At 39.0% G+C, this 20,020-nt stretch overlaps 1 protein-coding gene across 1 annotated transcript in view; it reads left to right on the forward strand.

Moving 5' to 3' along the window:
- The window catches only part of tmem163a (transmembrane protein 163a), a 68,157-nt gene extending 48,974 nt beyond the window's left edge, over nt 1-19,183 (forward strand). Inside the window, exons 3-8 of the mRNA XM_038719525.1 lie at nt 1,436-1,479; nt 2,681-2,772; nt 5,692-5,788; nt 12,113-12,224; nt 14,920-15,061; nt 15,246-19,183. Coding sequence (XP_038575453.1) covers nt 1,436-1,479; nt 2,681-2,772; nt 5,692-5,788; nt 12,113-12,224; nt 14,920-15,061; nt 15,246-15,306 — 548 coding nt within the window. The 3' untranslated portion in view covers nt 15,307-19,183. The remainder of the gene's footprint in view (nt 1-1,435; nt 1,480-2,680; nt 2,773-5,691; nt 5,789-12,112; nt 12,225-14,919; nt 15,062-15,245) is intronic.
- The last annotated feature ends 837 nt before the right edge of the window (nt 19,184-20,020 follow it).

Below are 20,020 nucleotides of genomic sequence, written 5' to 3' on the forward strand. Positions count from 1 at the left end.
GAAGGATGTCTTGGAATGATAACAAACCGTTATTTATTATATATATATAATATAGCAAACCGGTGCAAAAGGTTTTGGATTAATGCTGCGTTCTGGAACGCCACCTGAAGTCGGATTTCCTACTTGTGAACTCGGAGAAAAAATATGTACCCCTACTTCACGAGTAGCAGCTGAATGACGTCACAAAACAATAGCAGCTCCCATGGAAGCACACAATGTAAATGGTAAACCATAAACTAAAAGGCAACAAAATGTATATTTGCATGTATTTAAATTGATGTAGAAATATTTTAGGCCTATTAGGTAGCTGGCTACAGTAAAGTTTCTAATAAAGTCATCTTCTCTGCATAAAAGTTATTGTTAAAAATGCCAGAACATTATGAAGTGTAACCTACAACACTGAATGACTTGAGGGTTACCAACTGATGTAGCTAGAGGGGTACACAGTTAACTAGTAACGTATAGGCTATTTATTTCAGTTGTTGCAGTTAAACAGCCGTCCTTTGAAGTAACACCTAAAACACTGCTGAGGGTGCTACTGTGTGTTACGGTCAGCCATGGTTTTCGTTCACTTTCGGCATCATGCACGAAACTTCTGACTTCCGAACGCAGCATTAGTTTGGCCCAGACTGACACCCAAACAACGTTCTTCTGCAGCTGACCGGTCCGCCAGCGCAGTCGTGGATCATTCAGCAAAACATTTGATACTGAAAAATGTCAGTATTTAGGGACATTAAATATGTATGTTAATGTAAGAAAAGCCATAAGAAACTGTAGGTTTTTGGTTGTCCCTTCTCTTACTTCTTCAAAATCGCTAGAGGACAAAAAATAACTTTCAGAAAATAATGACAAATTATTGTATTATTTTTTAGGGGTGCTTAGATGAAATGTATTAATTTTTTGTCTCCTTGCAACTTGAACTTTACTCCTATATAAACCCATGCAGCCTACAACAGTATCTAAAACTACATTAAATGCAAATACAAACTTACGCAAAATATAAAGGTGCACTAATCAATATATGTATAACTACCTGTAATGTGTCCTGCCTTTGAACCCACAGAGAATTATGTCTCAACTCCTCAGTTCCCCTCAGCTCTATGGACTGATTTAGTATCTTTGAGCTCATTGTTTTGGTTTTTCCAGGCTGCAACACTGTTGTTTCAGTTCACCAATCTCATCGCTGTAATGTTTTGTCATGTAATTATTTTGCATTTTACATTATTAACTTGAGATTTTATGTGCACAAAAGGCCTCATGTTTAAACATGAAGCATTGTATAAGCAGATAAACATATCTGTAATGTAACTGGAAAAATTTGACATTAATTGTCACATCTTGCAAATAAATGTTGTTATTATTGAACCATAAAAGTGACTACTGAAATAAAAAGGAATCAATCAGTACTAACTCCTCTCTCTCTCTCTCCACACAGCTGTATCATTTATGAGACACAGCGCGTCAGCCTTTGGATTTGCCGTGAGTTCCACCTCCCTTCTTCCAACCATTTGCATAGATCAATTAGAAATAACTTTGGTCCCTGTGATTTATTAATGACTCCTGTTACCAAAGTGTTATTGGTCCCTTTGTTTCCAAGGTAACAGGGCAGAGAAGAGGGAGGTCAGGTTGAATGATAAAATGCACTTTGTGTTTGCCCAATAGATCCGCTGGCTTTAACCAAAATAAAGCTTCTTATTACTTCTTATTATTTGGAGGAGGTGACTGAGAGTGCAATTAGTTTAAAAACAAGACTTAATAAGGCTGAAATGAAAATTAAACAAGACACACCCTAGGCCAGTGAGGGGAAATCTGATTAGCATAATGTGATTAAGATATTATAACCCATAAGCTTCAGTGCTAGCTATCTCTTTATTAGCGATTGGATTTTAATTAGCAAGTGCTGGGCTGTGTATGACAGCTTTAATAAAGTTAATAAATTGCTATAACACAGAGGAGTTAGATCAAAGCAACTGATCATTGGTAGCTTTAGTTACTCTGATGTCTACATTTTTCTTTTAGCTTTTCCAGGTACGTTATGTGACAACAAATGATAATGATCTGCCATATTTTATGATACAGCTTCAGGGGAGTAAGACACTTTTTAGTCTTCGTTAAGAATGAATAACTTGTAAATGCAACACAGTCATAAATAATGTTGATGATAATGCTTATCACCTTGATTCCCCTGTGGCAATAAAACCTTAACTGAAATATCTGAATTGATAAATAACATAAAGTTCCCATAATACCAAGTGCTTCTATATTCTATTATATATATTAAGGGCACATTTTAAGTTAAATTATATCATATTTTATCACACAGCATCTTAATTTGAGATCATCTCCCCTGTGCTGGTAAAAAAAAACAACACCACAGATAAGATTGTGATATTTACAACATATGCCACAACACATTTGATACATTAGAGTGGTGTTTTCAGAAGCATTTCAGCAGCATCATCAGACAGTATCATGAAACACAAAACATACATTTAAAAATACAACATTTTGTGTGGCTGTTGCGGCTATGCAAACACAGAAGTGTTAACAACTTGCTGCTATTTGAAACGCACTATTTTCTTTCTGTCATTGTAAGTTAGATGTTACTACTGTAATAATTTGCAAATCAAGACCCTTTCCTCTCCTCCTTCGTTGCTCGGTTCTTCTGTTTCTGCTGTAGTTTGATGCTACGCTGGACGTCCTGTCATCAGTCATTGTCCTTTGGCGCTACAGCAATGCAGCAGCTGTGCACTCTGCACACAGAGAGTATATGTGAGTATATAAAAATGTGCTGAGTTTAATTAATGTTTGATTAATGATGAATATATGTGGTGTGATGCAATTTGGGTCACACTTCTCTACCTGCATCAACGCAAGAGAGCTTCTCTCACTTTATTATCATTGTTATTACTATTATACTATTATTTTCAATATTGTCAGTATTTTAATGGTTGGTTTCACTGGTAAAGACACTGCCACAATGAAGGTGATTGAAGTTGCAAGAGAAAACAACCTGGCCTGGTCGCTTTAGGCAGATTATATTGATCCCAGGAAAGGGGATACTTGCAAGGGATCTGTCTCTCAGGTGTTGTCACCCCAGCCTACCTGAAGCCCCAGATGGTACAGGAAGAAAGGAGGAGAGGAGAGATGAGGAAAATGCAAATGGTGACAAAGAGAGAAACTAACATACAGTTGTTGGTCCACCAGGCTCCACCAACAGCTTCAGTGCTCCCTGTCGTAGGTTCTTCGTAAGTCTCTGAACTCTACTGGAGCTACTGTTCTTTACATAGTGATCCCCCTCTGGTGTTTTGATGAGGGTGGAAAGTGCTGTCTAATACACTGGTCCAAGATCTCCCAAAGATGTTTAATTGGGTGAAGACTGTGAAGACCAATGATTGACATTATACTCATCAAAACATTCAGTGAATGAAGTCAGACCAGCCCGTGGGCTGCTAGTTGAATAGGCCTGTGTAATGGCTTCATTTCTTTGCCAATCCATTCAGTTAATGCTCATGTGTGTGACATGTTTTGATATTCTTCTGAAAAATAAATTACATAGAAGTTACATTCTGGTGGGGAAAAAATAATGTGTTTCCCGATTTTTCAACAGAAATCTGGAAAGCCAATTTCTTAAAACTGATCCGACAGATTAAATAATTTACTAATTATTATTATTTAGTATTCATTTTACTCTATATCATTATTTGAGAGGGGTGGAGCATTATATTCCTACCTATTCCTAGTCCTTGTATATCACAGCTAAGCTTTCAGGGCTGCTGCAGCTCAGTTCAAGAAGTGGCTTTCAGATTGTACGGAGCCTTGTTCGTCTCACAACAGCACCTCTGCTTAGCTCAGAGGTGTCGCAGAGGATTAAAGACAGAGCTGCCACTTTACCATCTGTTAACTCAAACTCACAGTTACACACATACACACACACACACACACACACACACACACACTGAATGTGTAAAATCATTAGCCCACACAACATTTTTTACACTTCTTATTATAATGTGAAGCCAAACATACAAAACCAGACAACACATATGCATGCATCTATCTACTCACACACAAGTATGACCAATGCAGTTTATGCTCACCCTTGTGGAGAAGGGCCCAGTTTCAGACTTCCTGTAGGCTGGTACATGTAAATTAGTTTGTTATTTTTAATTCCTTTCATGCCAAACATCTGGCCCATCCCACATGGGAATACAAGCCACAGCTTGTTTTACAATAGCAATGTATGTAACAGTAGCACAAAAAAGTAAGAATAAGACAGAATAAGACTTTCCCAAACTGAGAGAATAGATACAGAGGCAAAAGAGTCAGAGAAATGGGGTGATATCACTGTAATACCCATTTGGAATAAGACTGGGAAAAAAGTCTTGGATGGAGAGTGTATATAGGCTAATTTGCATTCCCTAGCTATTTTTAATTTCATGTCATCTTTTCTCCCATTATATTTTTTAGCTATGGTATCTGCAGGTAATAACTACAGTTCCTTGGCAGTCTTGTTGATGTACCACTTTTTTATTTATAAATGCATGTTTTAGCACTTAACATTTCCATTTCCAGCTGGAACTCAATTTACAATCGGAGTGACTCTAAGTCATTTTCAAGTGTCTCGGACAAAAAGAATTTCTCAGAAATATGCAGCCTTAGTTTTGGTGTGACCAACCACCATCCAGATGAGTAAAGGATGAACACCACTTCACTGCACCTGTCAGACACCGTGTCTCTGTTCTGTGGAGAGATAGATGGGACACAGATATGGTAATTTGGGCCCAGCAGATGTGTCAGAGGAAGTGAGACTGAAAATAATCTAGCAACGGAGAGGTATTCAATGACCGTATCTTTTTCCATTGCTGCCAGAGCAAGTGAGTGTGCCTGTAGCCCCGCCCTCCAAAAACATTCACCGCTTTAACCCCCATATTTTTTTATAAACAAACATCACAAAGTGTCACCCTCAAGCGATCTGTCGAAAGACGGCAAATTGTTTATTCTGCTTGCACACAGTGCCCCAAATAGACTGTAAACACTCAGCTGACATCTGACAAACACTGTGACTGTGCTGTTAAATTTGGTTTTGAGATTAGACGTAGCTTATGTATCACTCAAATCAGGCATCAAGAGGTGCATTTTCAGTCTTCAGTTACTGCTGTAACATTATACATCATGCAGACACAATGTCATGTGGCTAATTTTACGTTTTATCATTAGCCTGGGAAACTGACTTCAATCTTTAGTGTGAATGAAGGGAATTGAAGCATCAGCTGGTGTACCACTACACTGCCACTGATAATGTTATTGTTAAATGTCTGGGGATGCCCTGGCTGTAAATCAAGCCAGTGGGCATGAGTTAAGGGCTGGATTATTTGTTCAACTGTTCCTTTTATATTTCAGAGTTTTGTAAACAAACATTACTAGTTTGCCAGACTGCCAAAGGCCACTCATTTATAACTACTTATATCAGGATGCAAACATTTGTTTGGGTCTTCCCTGCAGCAGGAAAATGATAAACGATCCTGATTCAAATGCAAGAGAATGCACAAGAACAAAGAGTCAGCTTCTTTAGATTATTTCTTTGGTTCAACCTTTAGGTAACTTCCTCATGCCAGGTTTAGCAAACAGATCGCACTGGCTGAAGCTAACTCCTAAAACTCTGCTCTCTGTCTGTTTGTCTGTCCGCAGAGCGTGTGTAGTCCTTGGGGTTGTGTTCGTTCTCTCCTCCCTGTGTATTATTGGAAAGGCCATCCATGATCTGGCTACCAGGGTGCCCCCGGAAGTGGTAAGGCGACAACACACACACACCAGCCCACTCTTTTTAGAACTTTAGCTCATTTTCAACAATATTTTAGGAAAATACTTGCTGTTCAATGCTGATATAAAGTGCCAACACAAGAACTGTGTGACATCTATGTAGTTTGGATAAAGCTAAGTGTTGAGCTAACAGGTTTTACTTTGATGCTGCAGATGATAGTTTCTTCAACTTTCACTTTCAGCAGAAATCTGCCTTTAAACTTGAAAGAAATAATGATTTGATATTTATTGTGATAGTCTGTTACTGATTTTGATATTTGAGGATTTTAAAATCTGATATGCCTATATGTCGGCTGATATTCTTTTCCCCCCTTATATTGAGAAACACATGACATAAACAAAGATATTCCCTAATATTTGTAATGTTGAGACCATACCAAGATACCGTGACATAATGCAGTTTAAAAATAAACTTTATTCTTCTAAATAGTACTTTGAACAAAAGTCCAACAAAATATATTAAAGTTTTGATAAATAAGTGTCAAATGTATAAAACTACAGAAAACATTTTTAAAATATCTGTTAATAATTAATAATAATAATAATTATTGATATAATTATTTTTTTTAATGCAATAACATTTTTGCCAGGCCCTACCCTAAATTGATATAAAACTGAACTGTAAATCATGTGTGTTAAAACAGGGGTAAAGTCTTAAATTTGGCGGTTTTGATCCTGCTTCGGACATATATATATATATATATATATACACATGCTGTTTAGTTCAAGTTTCAAGGATTGCAAATGCCATGACAGCTGTTACCTTGTGCTTTGTGAAGACACAACTCACATGCTGCAATTCCCCCAACAATATCAATATGTGCTATGAGAAACGTGGCAAGCACAGGAGCATGTGAGTGTGAGTTCACTGCACAAATCACCCCCCCCCCACACACACACACACACTGTGTACACATGTTAACATCCATACACACCACACACACAGATTTGTACAAACAGGCATAATGAATGAAAATTTACAAGCGCCTGGAGTTCCATATGCACTCAATTTGAATCAATACAGTAAAAGTACACACACAGGAACACACACATACGCACACACCAGCAATTGTTGTGAGCAAAGTATCTTTTTATAGCCCTCTGCTGTGGCTCTTCTAACGTCAGAGTTTTTGTCTCCCTCCACCTGACTATTGTTCCTTTTGTCTTTTCGGAACACGCACACACACTTTCTTTCTAATGTCAACATCACTTCCCCCTCCACGTCTCTCTGGAGGTGTTAAGACTAGGAATAAGGTCCCAAAATAGTCTCATCTTTCTGTTGCTGGGCCACGGCCCAACTCTTCCATCGTCGCACTGTTTGGGGTGTGCCCATTGCATCCTTCCCAGTTCTGTGCTTTGAACCCTCCTATTTGGTTTGTAAATGATTTAACCCCGACCATCTGTCCATGTCACTAACCAGTGAAGCCGAGGCAGAGAAGAAAGAGAGATTTTTAAACTCCAAATACACATAGTATCTTTTTAAGGTTCTTATTATTTACTTTCATTTAAAGCTTGATTTTGTTGCAGAGCCCAGCGGTGTTGCCCAAATATATCTTCACATGTCACTTTTGATGTTTTTAAACAAAAAAGCCTCTCTGAGTATCCCCAACCAGTCCAGTTGCCCTTGATTTTAACCTTCCTTGGATTGATAAACGCACTTTTAAAACAGCATTGAGCTAAGAGGAAAGGTAAGACTTTAAAACAAAATCAGGGAAAGTATCTTAAAGGCACCCTGTGGAATTTTCTTGTAAACAAAAAATGCATTGCGTACATCCTTGAAGGAATTTTAAGCTCTTTTTACACAGAAAGCAAAGCACATTTTTGCCTTGTGTTATTTGCACAAATTTGACCACTGGAGTATTCACCTTGCGAGAATGCATCCTGGCCTGCATCATGTGGACATAATGCAGTATAAGGGCAGGATAAATACTTTGATTTCAGATGTTGTAATGTGCATGAATCTGCGCTAAACAAACCAAGTGTGTGTCTTCTTGAGCATTTTTAAGTGCATGTTTGATGGTGTAGAAAATGAGTCACTGAAGCCCCTTTGACTGCAAATCAAAAGAGATGAAGCAGAGAGACAAGAAGCAGGTTGAGGGCAGCAGCTAGTCTGCAGACTGCGTTTGATGCTCCAGTGCCATTATGTTAATAGAAAGTGGGTGTTAGGTCTCAGAGGAGCTTCCTGTCACCAGCAGGAGCCTGTTACTATGTCTTTCTTTTTGACATTCTCTCGCTTTTCTTCACCATCCTGCTCCCTTCTTTGTACCTTCTTTTTCAGTCTGGATTCTGACGCCTTTCTGTCTTTTCTAGCCCTGCTTTTGTATTTTTAAATAAAACTAATGTGTTTCTGCATAAGTGTTGTGAAAGAACAAGAAAACTGCAGATTCTGTACAGTACTGTGGTGGGCTATTCTTGGCATGTAATCTCCGTCTAATTGATTATCAATTTGTTTAAGAGCCAAATCAGCCATCTGGCTCTGTCTTTTTATGTAAAATACTTTCACTTGGCATGGCTTGGTTGAAATTGAGGATGCAGGAGTTTAAGAATAGGTTCATCTCATTCTCTGTCTTATTTATCCAGCCTCTCTATACTTTCTTCCCTTACTCATCCATTATCTTTTGCCGCTCTCTCCCGGTCTTTCATCATCATACCCAGCCTCTTTCTCTGACCGCTCCCTACAAGCTTACCTAGCTCCCTCTCTTTCTCTGCATCCACCTCTGGGCTTTTTTGCAGAAACAGGCTTGTTCACTGAAGTCTTCATCAAACAGCAGTCAGAAGCAATTTATCCTACCAGCAGTGAGCTGTTTATATACCCTGTTTGTATGTGTCTGCAGGACAGCGTGTGTGACTGAGAAGGCCAGATAGAAATCATGAAACGAAAAAAAAATGAACGTTGAAGAGCGAAAGTACACTCTGTTGATTCTGTCATGTGTTCTCTGGTTTCTTTTTCTGAGAGAGTTTCCTGTTCATGTAAATGTAACAGCAGCAATACAGTGTGAACATAGCTGAATGTTGCTAGCTTGAAGCACAGGGCTGTGTCACATTGCGTGTGGGAAGAGGGTGAAGAAAATCAGGAATCCCGATTCGCATCACGTCCTGGGTTCGCTGCTCTCATGGCAGGCTGTCTGTGTCTAGTGCCTGATTAAACACAGAGAGCTGAGATTGGCTCTCCCTGCCTCTGTGCTGGACAGAGAGAGGGCGACACACACCAGTGCAGCACATACACACACAGGACATGTGTGTGTGCATGCAGTGACACGCTTTTACACAGTTTGTTCTCACATCTTGATTTCAGTGAGTCTTAAAAAGGTGGTATTATGCTCATTTTCAGGTTCAAAATCTTAATTAGGGGTTATACCAGAACAGGTTTACATGGTATAATTTTCAAAAAACACCATATTTTTCTCATACTGCACATTGCTGCAGCTCCTCTTTTCACCCTGTGTGTTGTACGCTCCGCTCTTGAGCTACAGAGTGATGCATCTTACTTGTACAAAATATTTGTTGGGAGTTGCAAATGCGCACTTCCCAGGTAAGGACTACTAGCCAATCAGAACCAGAGAAGGGCGGGTCATAAGAAACAATGTAGTGTGATCCAAATCAAAGCTACTTCAGACTGCGACCGTAACCTAGAAGGTGGTATAAGAACACAACATCATTGTTCCACATCTTAACATAAACCGCTATAAAAATCACCATCTGGTTTAATGTTAGCATTATAGCTATAACTTTAGCTGTGTTAGCCAACATTTACAACAACTCCGCACTTGAACAGTCTGTGAAGTTACCGTGTTTATTTTAAATATAATACACAACCAGTAAAGCATACTTGCAGGTTGTCCAAACAGAGTTGGAGTTGCATCGTCTTTTAGGACTAAACGTTGAAATGTTGCCGGTGTTCTGACGATCTATGCTGCCTTGCCGAAAAATGCGACCATAGCGCAAATCGATAGACTCGACTCTACTCGGCCCTGCTCCGTTTCCCATTTCAGATAGTACAGTATCCACACAGCTTTCTCTTTTTTAAGTTAAAACGTTTCAACATTCCTCAGAACGTAAAGACAGATAAGCGGTATGAAAACCTTCTAGCTGTGTTTTCCTCTGCCGTTGTTGCTGCAGCGGTCTGTGTGACGGCGGGAGCAGAGGGCTCTGTGAGCGGGCGGCTGGCCGGCCTCACATGCTCCTCCTGCGGGTTGCCACTTGCAGAGCTCCTTAACTCCAAAAATATTCAAGCACATTTTTGTTCCGCCATCACTCCTCATAAAACTGTCAATATTGGAAATCTACACAGCTGATTTCTCACCTCAAAACTTCTGGAGTGGATTTAGTGATGAAATTCCATACAAAAACTGTAAAATATAAAACTTTCTGTTGCTGGCCTCTGTCTGGCGCAAGCAATGATGATGCAGTGAATAGTGAATATTCTCTCTGACCAATCAGCAGTCTGTCGTGTTACGTTTTAACGTGAAAACATGACAGACTGCTGATCTGTCTCCCTCAGCTTGCTTGGAACCTCGACGGAGGTGAGGTGATACGAAAAAAAGTACCTGGAAGCAGGTACAGGTACAACATTTCTACAATGGAAAACCAAACAAAGGCGAGTCGGAGCCAAAAGGCCTCCGCTCAGACTAGCTTGGTTAGAGGGCGTGCCTGACCCCACTAGCCGCTTGGCAAGCTTTAGGACGCGTTTTCATTGTGACGTCACAAGTAAAGGAAGTGAAGGGCTGGACTACAAACAAGCTGTTTTCAAGCGGTTCTGAGCAGAGCTTTCTGTGGGAGATGGGAACTCCCTTTGGGCTGGACTTTGGGCTTTTTCACTTTGCAAACCTGTTACATGCACAAAAAAGAAATATAACTAAATAAAGGAGAGGGGAAAAGCCAAAAAGTATAATACCACCTCTTTAATAACCAACACCTATCAATCTAAATAAGGACTCACCTAAAGAACTACAAGCAGTCCCTTTCTTGCCTTTTTCAGCCTGCTGAAAAAATACAATACATTATACAGCAACAGAGAGGGGCAGAGTATTAGTACAGGTTAGAATACTGTTAAATACTCTTAAGACCATGTGCACCCACACTCACTCGCTGGATCTATGCTACCCAAGCTTCATGAACCAATAAGAATGTTATGGTGTAACCTCTCCCACCCAAACAGTTGCAACAAAAGTCAAGCACAGTCTCTCCAAAGAGTCTAATCAGGGAAGTGAAGTGAGTGAGTGAGTGTGTAGTGCCTTTACTAAATACATTATATAATTACTGGTCAGTAATTCATGTCAACAACTTCAATATTCAGACTAAGAGATGGCAGCAACGTTACATGTAGGAGAGGCAAAGAAGAATACTGGCAAGTTAGGCTAATGTTAACACTCATATTATAATTTTTTTGCAAAGAGGACATTAAAAGAGAAGTTCAAATAAAGTAGGAAAACACTTAACTTGAAACTTGATTCATGTGCATGTAAATCCTACAGACATTGCCAAACTTCTTTGACTCCTTTTTGATGGAAGACATTTTGATTTGTCACAGTAGGAATAGCACCGCTGTAACAAAAAAAAAATGTTTTAATAAATCATGGCTGATTTCCATTTAGCTGCATTAGATATGGGGTCTTGCTATTGTGCATGCTGGCTCACCTTCACAGTGCCATGGCTTACTAGGACAAAGCCATCGTTAATTTTTTTAGTAACACCTGTGCTTTCCCTTCTCAGAGTCAGTCTGCTCTGAAACAGGCCTGTCTGTTTGTGTGACACAAACTATGCACATTGCTATATTTGATCCAAATGTGTTATAAATAGCCCTGACCAAAAGTCTAGTGAAGAAAGGTGAGGTCCATTTTCACATGTCTCCTACTGTCCCAGTTTATCATTTATTTTTCCTCTCATTGTTGTCTGTGTCTCTCTCCCCTTCTGTTGGGCCAATTACATTGGAGGGGGAGGCCCTGTGGGGTCTAGCGTTGGTTTTTGCTGAGTCAGTTGGAGACTTAAGTTGAAAACACCAGAGACTCACATCACTTAAGAGATGTCATCTGTATGACCTTCGGATTAATGCACCAAGTCTGTATATACAGTATATTATTAATGGTTGAGCTGACAAAAGCTTTGTGGGTCATTCCGTCTGACTGATCACGTTGGCGATCCACACAGTGTCTGTACAGCCTGAGCTTCCTCTCAGTTTGTTTGCTTGCTTTATCTTTAGCCTTTCCCCCTTTATCAGCCAGCACACAAAGTTTACCGCAACCTATTAACAAATAATCTGCTTTTCTATCTTCTCCTCCCTGTCTGTCTGTAGGATGACTTTCTCTTCAGTGTGTCTATAGTGAGTGGGCTCACGTGTGCTGTGCTGGCTGTGGCCAAGTTCATGCTGGGAAGAGTGCTGACTAGCAGGGCACTTATCACTGATGGTATGGTACACACACACACACACATAGTTAAATATAAATAAATGAATAGCACACCAAACTAAGAGGTCTTTACAACGCATTTGACTCACTCAATACAGACAAATGCCCAGGAAAATATTCTGTAACTCATAAGACATTTCTTTTGCCTACTGCTGATAATCAATGTCTGTGTCTCTCTCCTGCTGGTGACAAGTAGTTGAGGGAGAAAAATATGGCTTTAAAAATGATTTTGAGTTTTAGAGGATGTAGTGTTGAAGGATACTGTAAATAGAGGAACTGGGGGTGCTCAACAGGGACAAAAAGAAGCTAAAATGTTGTTGAAACCATGTGCATTTATTTTCATATTATAGTATATTTATATAAATTAAAAGAATTCACGTTAAGATGTTTAAATGAAACATTAACATATAAATATTTAATAATATTTAGTAATATTAAACAAACAGTGGTAGATTTATTCAATATCAATGCACAGAAAACTAACCCTAACCCTATATACTTAAAATAAAAGTACAACAAAATGGCCCTTGTTATAGTATTAAATATTATTGTTGGATTATTAGTAATGCATTCACTTGTTAGAGGCATTTGATTGTTTAACAGCCGGTTCAAAAGGGGGTTATTTTATTATTTTTTATGCTGTTGGGTGGTTTAAATATCTCTATGACATTTTATATGCTCATTATAGGCTTCAAAGTCTTAATCTACATAGTAACTAAAAGCTTTATCTGTTAAATAAATGTGGTGGAGTCAATATTTCCCTCTGAAAGGTAGTGTGGTAGAAGTATGAAGTAGCTTAAGATACCATGAAATAACCTTCCCTGACCCTGAACCAAATGTTGAAAGCCATGGTTAAAGTTAGGGGAACTAACCCCAAACACAACACGTGACAACCAAAACAAAACAGCATTAAAACCAAAACCACAAAACAGAGGATACTTGTGTGTTTTTCTGTGTGAGAGAAGGAGTTACTCACACCACTGAATTGAAAGATCTAATAGGTTGTGACCCACACGCTGCTTATAGACACATGCACATGTGTACAAAAGCACACAGCACACACACACACACACACACACTGCTATCCCTTGGTCTCAGAACACACAGGGCATCAATCCAATAAACCTGAGGTTGCTGTTCTCAGAGCTTGGATATATTTCCCACAAGACTATACACTCACTGCAGGCGAGACAATAACCCTCTATGCTAGCTTTCACAACAGTAGAAATGTAATTATAAATACAGGGTATATAAGGGTATACAGGGCAACTCAAATACAGGCCATGTAGCCAACAATTATGTAGGCTTTAGCCATTTGTATTTGAGAGTTTCAAAAACAACTCCAGAAGGTTTCTCCCTTTCCACTTCTGTGGTAAAGGTTTGTTTAAAATAATCCCAAACTTTGGTAAATATGCTTCTTTGCTTTCTTGCCATGAGTTCCATGAGAGGATAATGCATTAATTAATTAACGCCGACAATTATTTTATCTCATGTTGACTCAGTTATTATTATTATTATTATTATTATTAGTTTGAAAGTCCGTTGCTCACTGGCTTTGAATACACATCCAGTCAAAGCACGGGTCACAGGAGGGGTGGGATGTTGATCAGCCTGCAAATCACCCACCCAGACAAGCAGTGGATGCAGCGTGTGGGATCTGTAAGACAGCGCTCCGCGAGTAAACAGCAGGCGCTCTATGGAGAGTAACCATGGCAACAGCTTCTGTGCGCTACACAGCTGTAGTCAATTTAACTTAAGTTAACATACATAACTTTACCTGATAGGCCTTCATCTAGTTTTGCTGGGATGCTCTGCCATGTCCTGATAACTATTTAGTAAACATTAATAGATTCTGGAGACTCACAAACAACGAGGATCAGTCTCTCTTCCAAAGATTTGTGCTGCACGTCGCATACCCAAAGTTTAAGACAATTCAACTTCGGCAGCTGGCGGGCACTTGCGTGAGGCGAGCACGACTGCGACAGTTTCACAGGAACACGCCCACTTGTCGCTACGCCTGTCAAAATGCCCACGCCTCCCTTCCTACACACTCGCCTCTCAATGAAAATGATTTACAAGGTGCATAAATCGCTTCCTGTGTGAAAAGGCCTTAACAGGGACTCTCTGAGTAGTTGCTACTGAACATAGACTGTTTATGCTGTTGAACATAGACTGTTTATGCTGCTCCCAGATAAAAAATGTTTCTGCGGATACCTGTTAAAGCAAAACAAGAAAACAGATTTAAATATGTTAACCAGTTATGATGTTATGATCGTGGCTCTGAACTCTGATGCTAACTTGTTTTAACAAGTTAGATAAAAGGTAAAGCCCTGGCAGTGGCAATAGCTTTGGTTTAATATTTGATTTGATTACATTAATATTTAAGTTGAGATTTACAGGAAATATTTTATTGCTACTGTGTAAAGGGAATACTGCTGGTAAAAAGTACCTTATTTGTTTAAAGTGTTTGCAAACACATGTTTTTGCGCTTTATATATATAGCAGTAAATTTAAATAAAAATTGCACAATACACTACTTTAGAATTCATTATTAAATTTTGCGCATAACAATGCGATTAATCGTAATTAAAGATTTTAATCGTTGCCCAGCACCAGTATTTAGGGTTAAACTACTTGACTCATACATACAATGCATAAACAGACATGACATTTCCTCCATGTTTGTTTTTTTTAGGCTTTAACTCTTTGGTCGGTGCTATTATGGGATTTTCCATTCTGATCAGCGCCGAAGTCTTCAAGCATCACACTGATGTGTGGTTTCTGGATGGCACCATTGGAGTTCTCATTGGATTCATCATTTTGGCATATGGCGTCAAGTAAGAGATAAACCAACAGCAGTCCCCGGTCTATATTTCTTCATATGATCTCAAATATTTCATAATTTCTGCCATCCATATTCTATCAATGCCAGATTCACATGTCAACTTGACAGATCTGTAGTAGTTGGGCTCCTTGGACATTTACATTCTTTCCAATGAGACCTTGTTTCTGTCCCCGCAGACTCCTGAGGGACATGGTGCCCCGTGTGAGACAGACGAGGAACTACGAACGCTTTGAGTGAGACACCTGTGTGTTGACCAGACGAGCAGGTTCACACACACACACACAAACACACAGACACACCGACAAACACCTGGCTGCCTCCTGCCCTCCGCCCTCTTCTCTCTGTCTTTCAAACACACTTTAATCCACACTACCCCTGCACATTCAGTACATACAGACTCTATACACCCATGTTCTTATACACATGAATATATACACACATGCTGTATATACTGTACATAGTACATTCAGACATAAACAAACACACATGCATGCACACACACACACAAACGCAGACGCCTGAGAGACTTTGAGGGGAAAGGACATGATTGAAGACCACCTCCTGGAAAGATAACACTTCTCTTCTTCTACACCTAGAACAAGGAAAAGGCTCAAGAACTGAGACTACTGTCCACCAACTGGAGCTTTGGAACCTAGACATACTGTACTTGCTGCTTAGATAACATTCATATCATCACAGACTACAATATAATCATTTGTCCTTGTGGGTTCAGCTATTGTTGTAATGGGCATAATGGGGATCAACATGTATTCAGTTCAGTTTATTTATATAATTCATAACAAAAATGATCTCATTGCACTTTTCATATAGAGCACGTCTAGGCCGTACTCTTTGTAATATTATTTTCAGAGACCTAACAATTCCCACAAATGTGTTGTGTCTTCCTATTGTATCTCAATTAAGAATACAAACTTCATGTTGAGCTGAGAGCTGCCTACTACTTTTTAAGTTAAATTAATATATACAAGCACACCTGTTCCTTTCCTAATACAGCCAGAGAGGAGTTTGTGTCACTAGCCTCCTCCCTTCAACAGCAGCAGCCACTATACAGAGTGGGAAGCAGAGAAAAGGGCACTCAGACAGAGAGCTCATAAGCAGTACTGAGTCAGCAAACACTCCTGTCTCCAGAAGGTGAAAAGCATCAGCGAACACGGTGAGGTCGGCCTCGATCTAGAAACTCTACAACTAAAAGCAAACAGCAGTAAAGAGGACAGGAGACACTAAGGACAAACATTTGCCATACAATGGCTATAAACCTAAGTGCACAAGTCATTTGATCAGTTTATATTGCATTGTGTAGCCTATTGTATTGTATGTAATGTATCCAAGCACAAATTAGCAAACCATGCACTGGTGTTTGCTGCTGACAGTTTAGCACAGTGCCCATTTAGACACAATGGGTAACTAAAAACTAAGAAATGATTTGAGGGTATTTAACTGCTCTATCTGTATCACATGTTACATTGCCATATATTGTACATATCTTTTGATTTTTTTACCAACCATCAGTTATTCACTGTAATCCATTAAGTATCTTTTGTTTTTTACTTGAAATTTGGAAAGTAAAGTTTTACCAGGCTTAACCACTTTTCAGACTTAAAGAAATAATAGATGTAAAAGCACTAAACTCTGCAGGAAGGTTTCCTGTACAAATTGCTATGATCATGTTATTTATCAATTTTTCTAACAAAGATTTACTTTTATTACTATTTTTTTTATTTTTTTCCTCGTTTTGACTGCAAAGTTCATATGGAAAGTTGGATAAGACGAAGATGAAACAAACCTAAGGTGAAACAAAGCATAATGAAACAGAAAAAGCAGCCTGTGGGAATATAATTTTCATTGCATCGTTTTGCAAAGGCTGTTTTTCCTCCTGTGTCTGCTTACATGCTTATTATCCATTTATTGTGCACGTTCCCATCGTTATTGTTCATTATTATGTGCAATGAATGCAATGTAAATACAAACCACACAGTCTGTAAATATGTTTATTACACTGTTTGGGTGCATCAGTACAAAAAGTAACAAATATAGTCATTGTACTTTATGGCCGACATAACAGGCTTTTTGGAGTAGACAGCATATAGTTCAAGTACAGGATGATCAATGTTGCATATAATTAAAAATGTTTACTCTATAGTGCTTATACTGTAAATGTTGTTTTCCATATTGCTGTAGATTATTGGTGAAATTAAATGACAAGTATTACTGTAAGTTTTAGCACTGTAAATGAAAATCTGAGATTGGATGTAGGTGTCTGACAGCACTGTCCAAGGCCTCTATATCACTGATGCACAGAAGCTGTCTAAAGCAAATGATTATATATATTAAGCAAATGTCGAAACAGGACTAGCAACTGACCACAGCCCCAATTTACCCACTGGCACAAATTTCTAAAGAAACAATGATGAATGGTGTGGATGATAGTGAGAGGAATACCTTCGCTGTCACCCTCTTGCTGTATAGTTGGAGGAAGAGCAGCACCTCAAATTTAGATTTCTTTAATAAAATCGCTTTTATACAAATTCATTGAGATTAATCAAACTAGAAATGAAAAGCTATAAATAATTCATAGATGTGTCACTAACCTTGGTATTGTTCACATTAGTTTGTGGGCTGTAGTTGTGAATCCAAAGTGCTTGTGAGCCCCCTTGTGGTAGGTGGCCACATGACAGGAATTTTAATTAGTATTCAGCACACTGGATCCAAGGGAGAGAGTCTAAATTTATCCCACGCTGAAGACAGTTACAAAGCCTTGGACAGTGATTCTGAAGGGGCCTATAGTACATCCACTCAACACTGTAATTATCGACTCAGAGTCAACACACTGGACAAGGTGCAAATGTATTGATATTATCTTTAGTTCCATTGTGTGAAGAATAAGTATTAGTTATAAAATGAAGGCGTGGATGAGCTCACACTACTTCAACTCACCAACAGCACACTGATTTGTAATGCCCCCTCACCCCCTTCTCTTATGCATAGAAGACAATCTTTACAATCACTTTAACTAGCAAAGCACAGTGTTTACACGCTAATGACCACCACATAAGGCACAGAACAAACTCATGATAACTCAGTCTTAGTAACGGTATCTTCACTAGCTCTGTGGCTCATATGGTTAACTATATTGTGTTTGGATAAACTGGAAACCATTTTGATCTTGGCAACAGAATCCTTTCTACCTCTCTTCGTTGCACTTTAGTCTTATTTTCATGCCACTTCTCTTGTGCACATTCATGCTACAGAAAATTTAGGCCAGGTGCTGTGCCTGTCCCCCTTACACTCCTTAGAAGTCAGTGCTCTTTGAAGCTGTTGCTCTCTCTCTAAATCACTGGGTAAGTGCAACAGCTGAATACCAAAAACTATAAATATGTTAACTGGAATTCTATGATCACCAGAGTTGCAGTTGCAGTTCATTCATCTATAATGTGGTTTTTCCTCTGCACCATGACATTTTTCAACCCTCACGGTCCATCTCGCTAAAAGACTGTCAGAGGTTTTTAAAGAAATTATCTCTGAACATGTATTACTTGTTTGCTCAAACAGGCAGGTGGGATACTATTTGACTCCATTTCATTGTTTCATTGAAATAGCTCAGAAACATGTCCAGTTCTGCAGCTTGATGAACTGTGCTAAATCACTGAAAACATGTGTCCACTCTAGGTGTACTTGTATTGAACTGATTTATTCCCATCGCCCCATAAGAGGCATCACACCAATCATTTCACTTATTTTCACAAAATTATGATAGCAATACTAACCACTTCTCTGTTGCTCTAGGCTTTGCATGGGCTTGTAAAAACCCTTACAGCTTCAGTGGTTACAGATACATTGCAGTCACACACACACACACAAACACACACACACACACACACACACACACACACACACAAAGCTTACATGGAAAGATGTAAATGAATTTCCAATAAATCTGACAATGTAACAGCATTATTATTTGTCTGTTTGTACAGTAATGATAACAGTGGTATTACAGATGCTGTAAACACAATTTATTTATGTAAAAGAACTATGAGGTATTTCTTTGTCAAAGAGCAAAGTTTTATTGATTAATAAAGTTTTATCCTGCTTATTCATGTGCAATGTCAAGACATGGTCCTTTCTTGTCTTTACATCCACACAACTGCGGTATTACATAGAATTATCCCCAGTCTATGATCAGCACCAATCCCATCCATAGTAGCTCCAACTCATTGAGTCAATTTTAAAGAATGAACTTGTCCACTTGGGTAAATTCTGTCCACCTTTGCACATGATGCCACATGTTTAAACATTCTTCAAGCAGTAGGCTTCATTACTTATTGTTCATTTATCCGACTACTACTAAAGTGTTCTTTGTACACTCATCGTTCCATTCTCCTTAAAGTAATAGTTTGACAGTTCGAGAAATATGCTTGTTTGCTGAGGTCTAGATGAGAAAATGCCACTCTGATGGTTGTACAGTGAATATGAAGCTACAGCCAGAAGCTGGTTAGCTTAGCTCAGCACAAAGACTGGAAGCTGGTGGAAACAGCTAGCCTGGCTCTGTCCAAAGGTAACTAAAATGCCTATGATCTGACTAAGTGGTGAGAGAAAATGTCATCATCCTGCCGCCTGCAGAGAGAGAGAGATAACGGTAAAGCTGAGCCACCTCATGGTTTATCACCCCAAGTAAAACTGAGAGCTCAACAAGGAGGTGAATCTTAACTTTCCCTTCCCAACCTTGGGGTTAATGCCACAGTGTTAGGGCAATTAGGGAAGGTTAGGTTAGAAATAAAGTCCCACATCAATATAGAAACAATCTGAATGGTTTCAGATATTTTCCTTTTACTTCCCAGCAATCTGAGCTGCTGAGTTATTTTCACAGGTTAATGTTGGTGGTGTGGTCTCCTTTGTTCACACAAATTAAGCTTGTCTATTGCTGTGTTCA

This window comes from Micropterus salmoides, unplaced genomic scaffold, assembly GCF_014851395.1.
Source record: "Micropterus salmoides isolate LMB-PRFRI ecotype aquatic unplaced genomic scaffold, ASM1485139v1 Ms_hic_scaffold_15, whole genome shotgun sequence".
Lineage (NCBI taxonomy): Eukaryota > Metazoa > Chordata > Actinopteri > Centrarchiformes > Centrarchidae > Micropterus > Micropterus salmoides.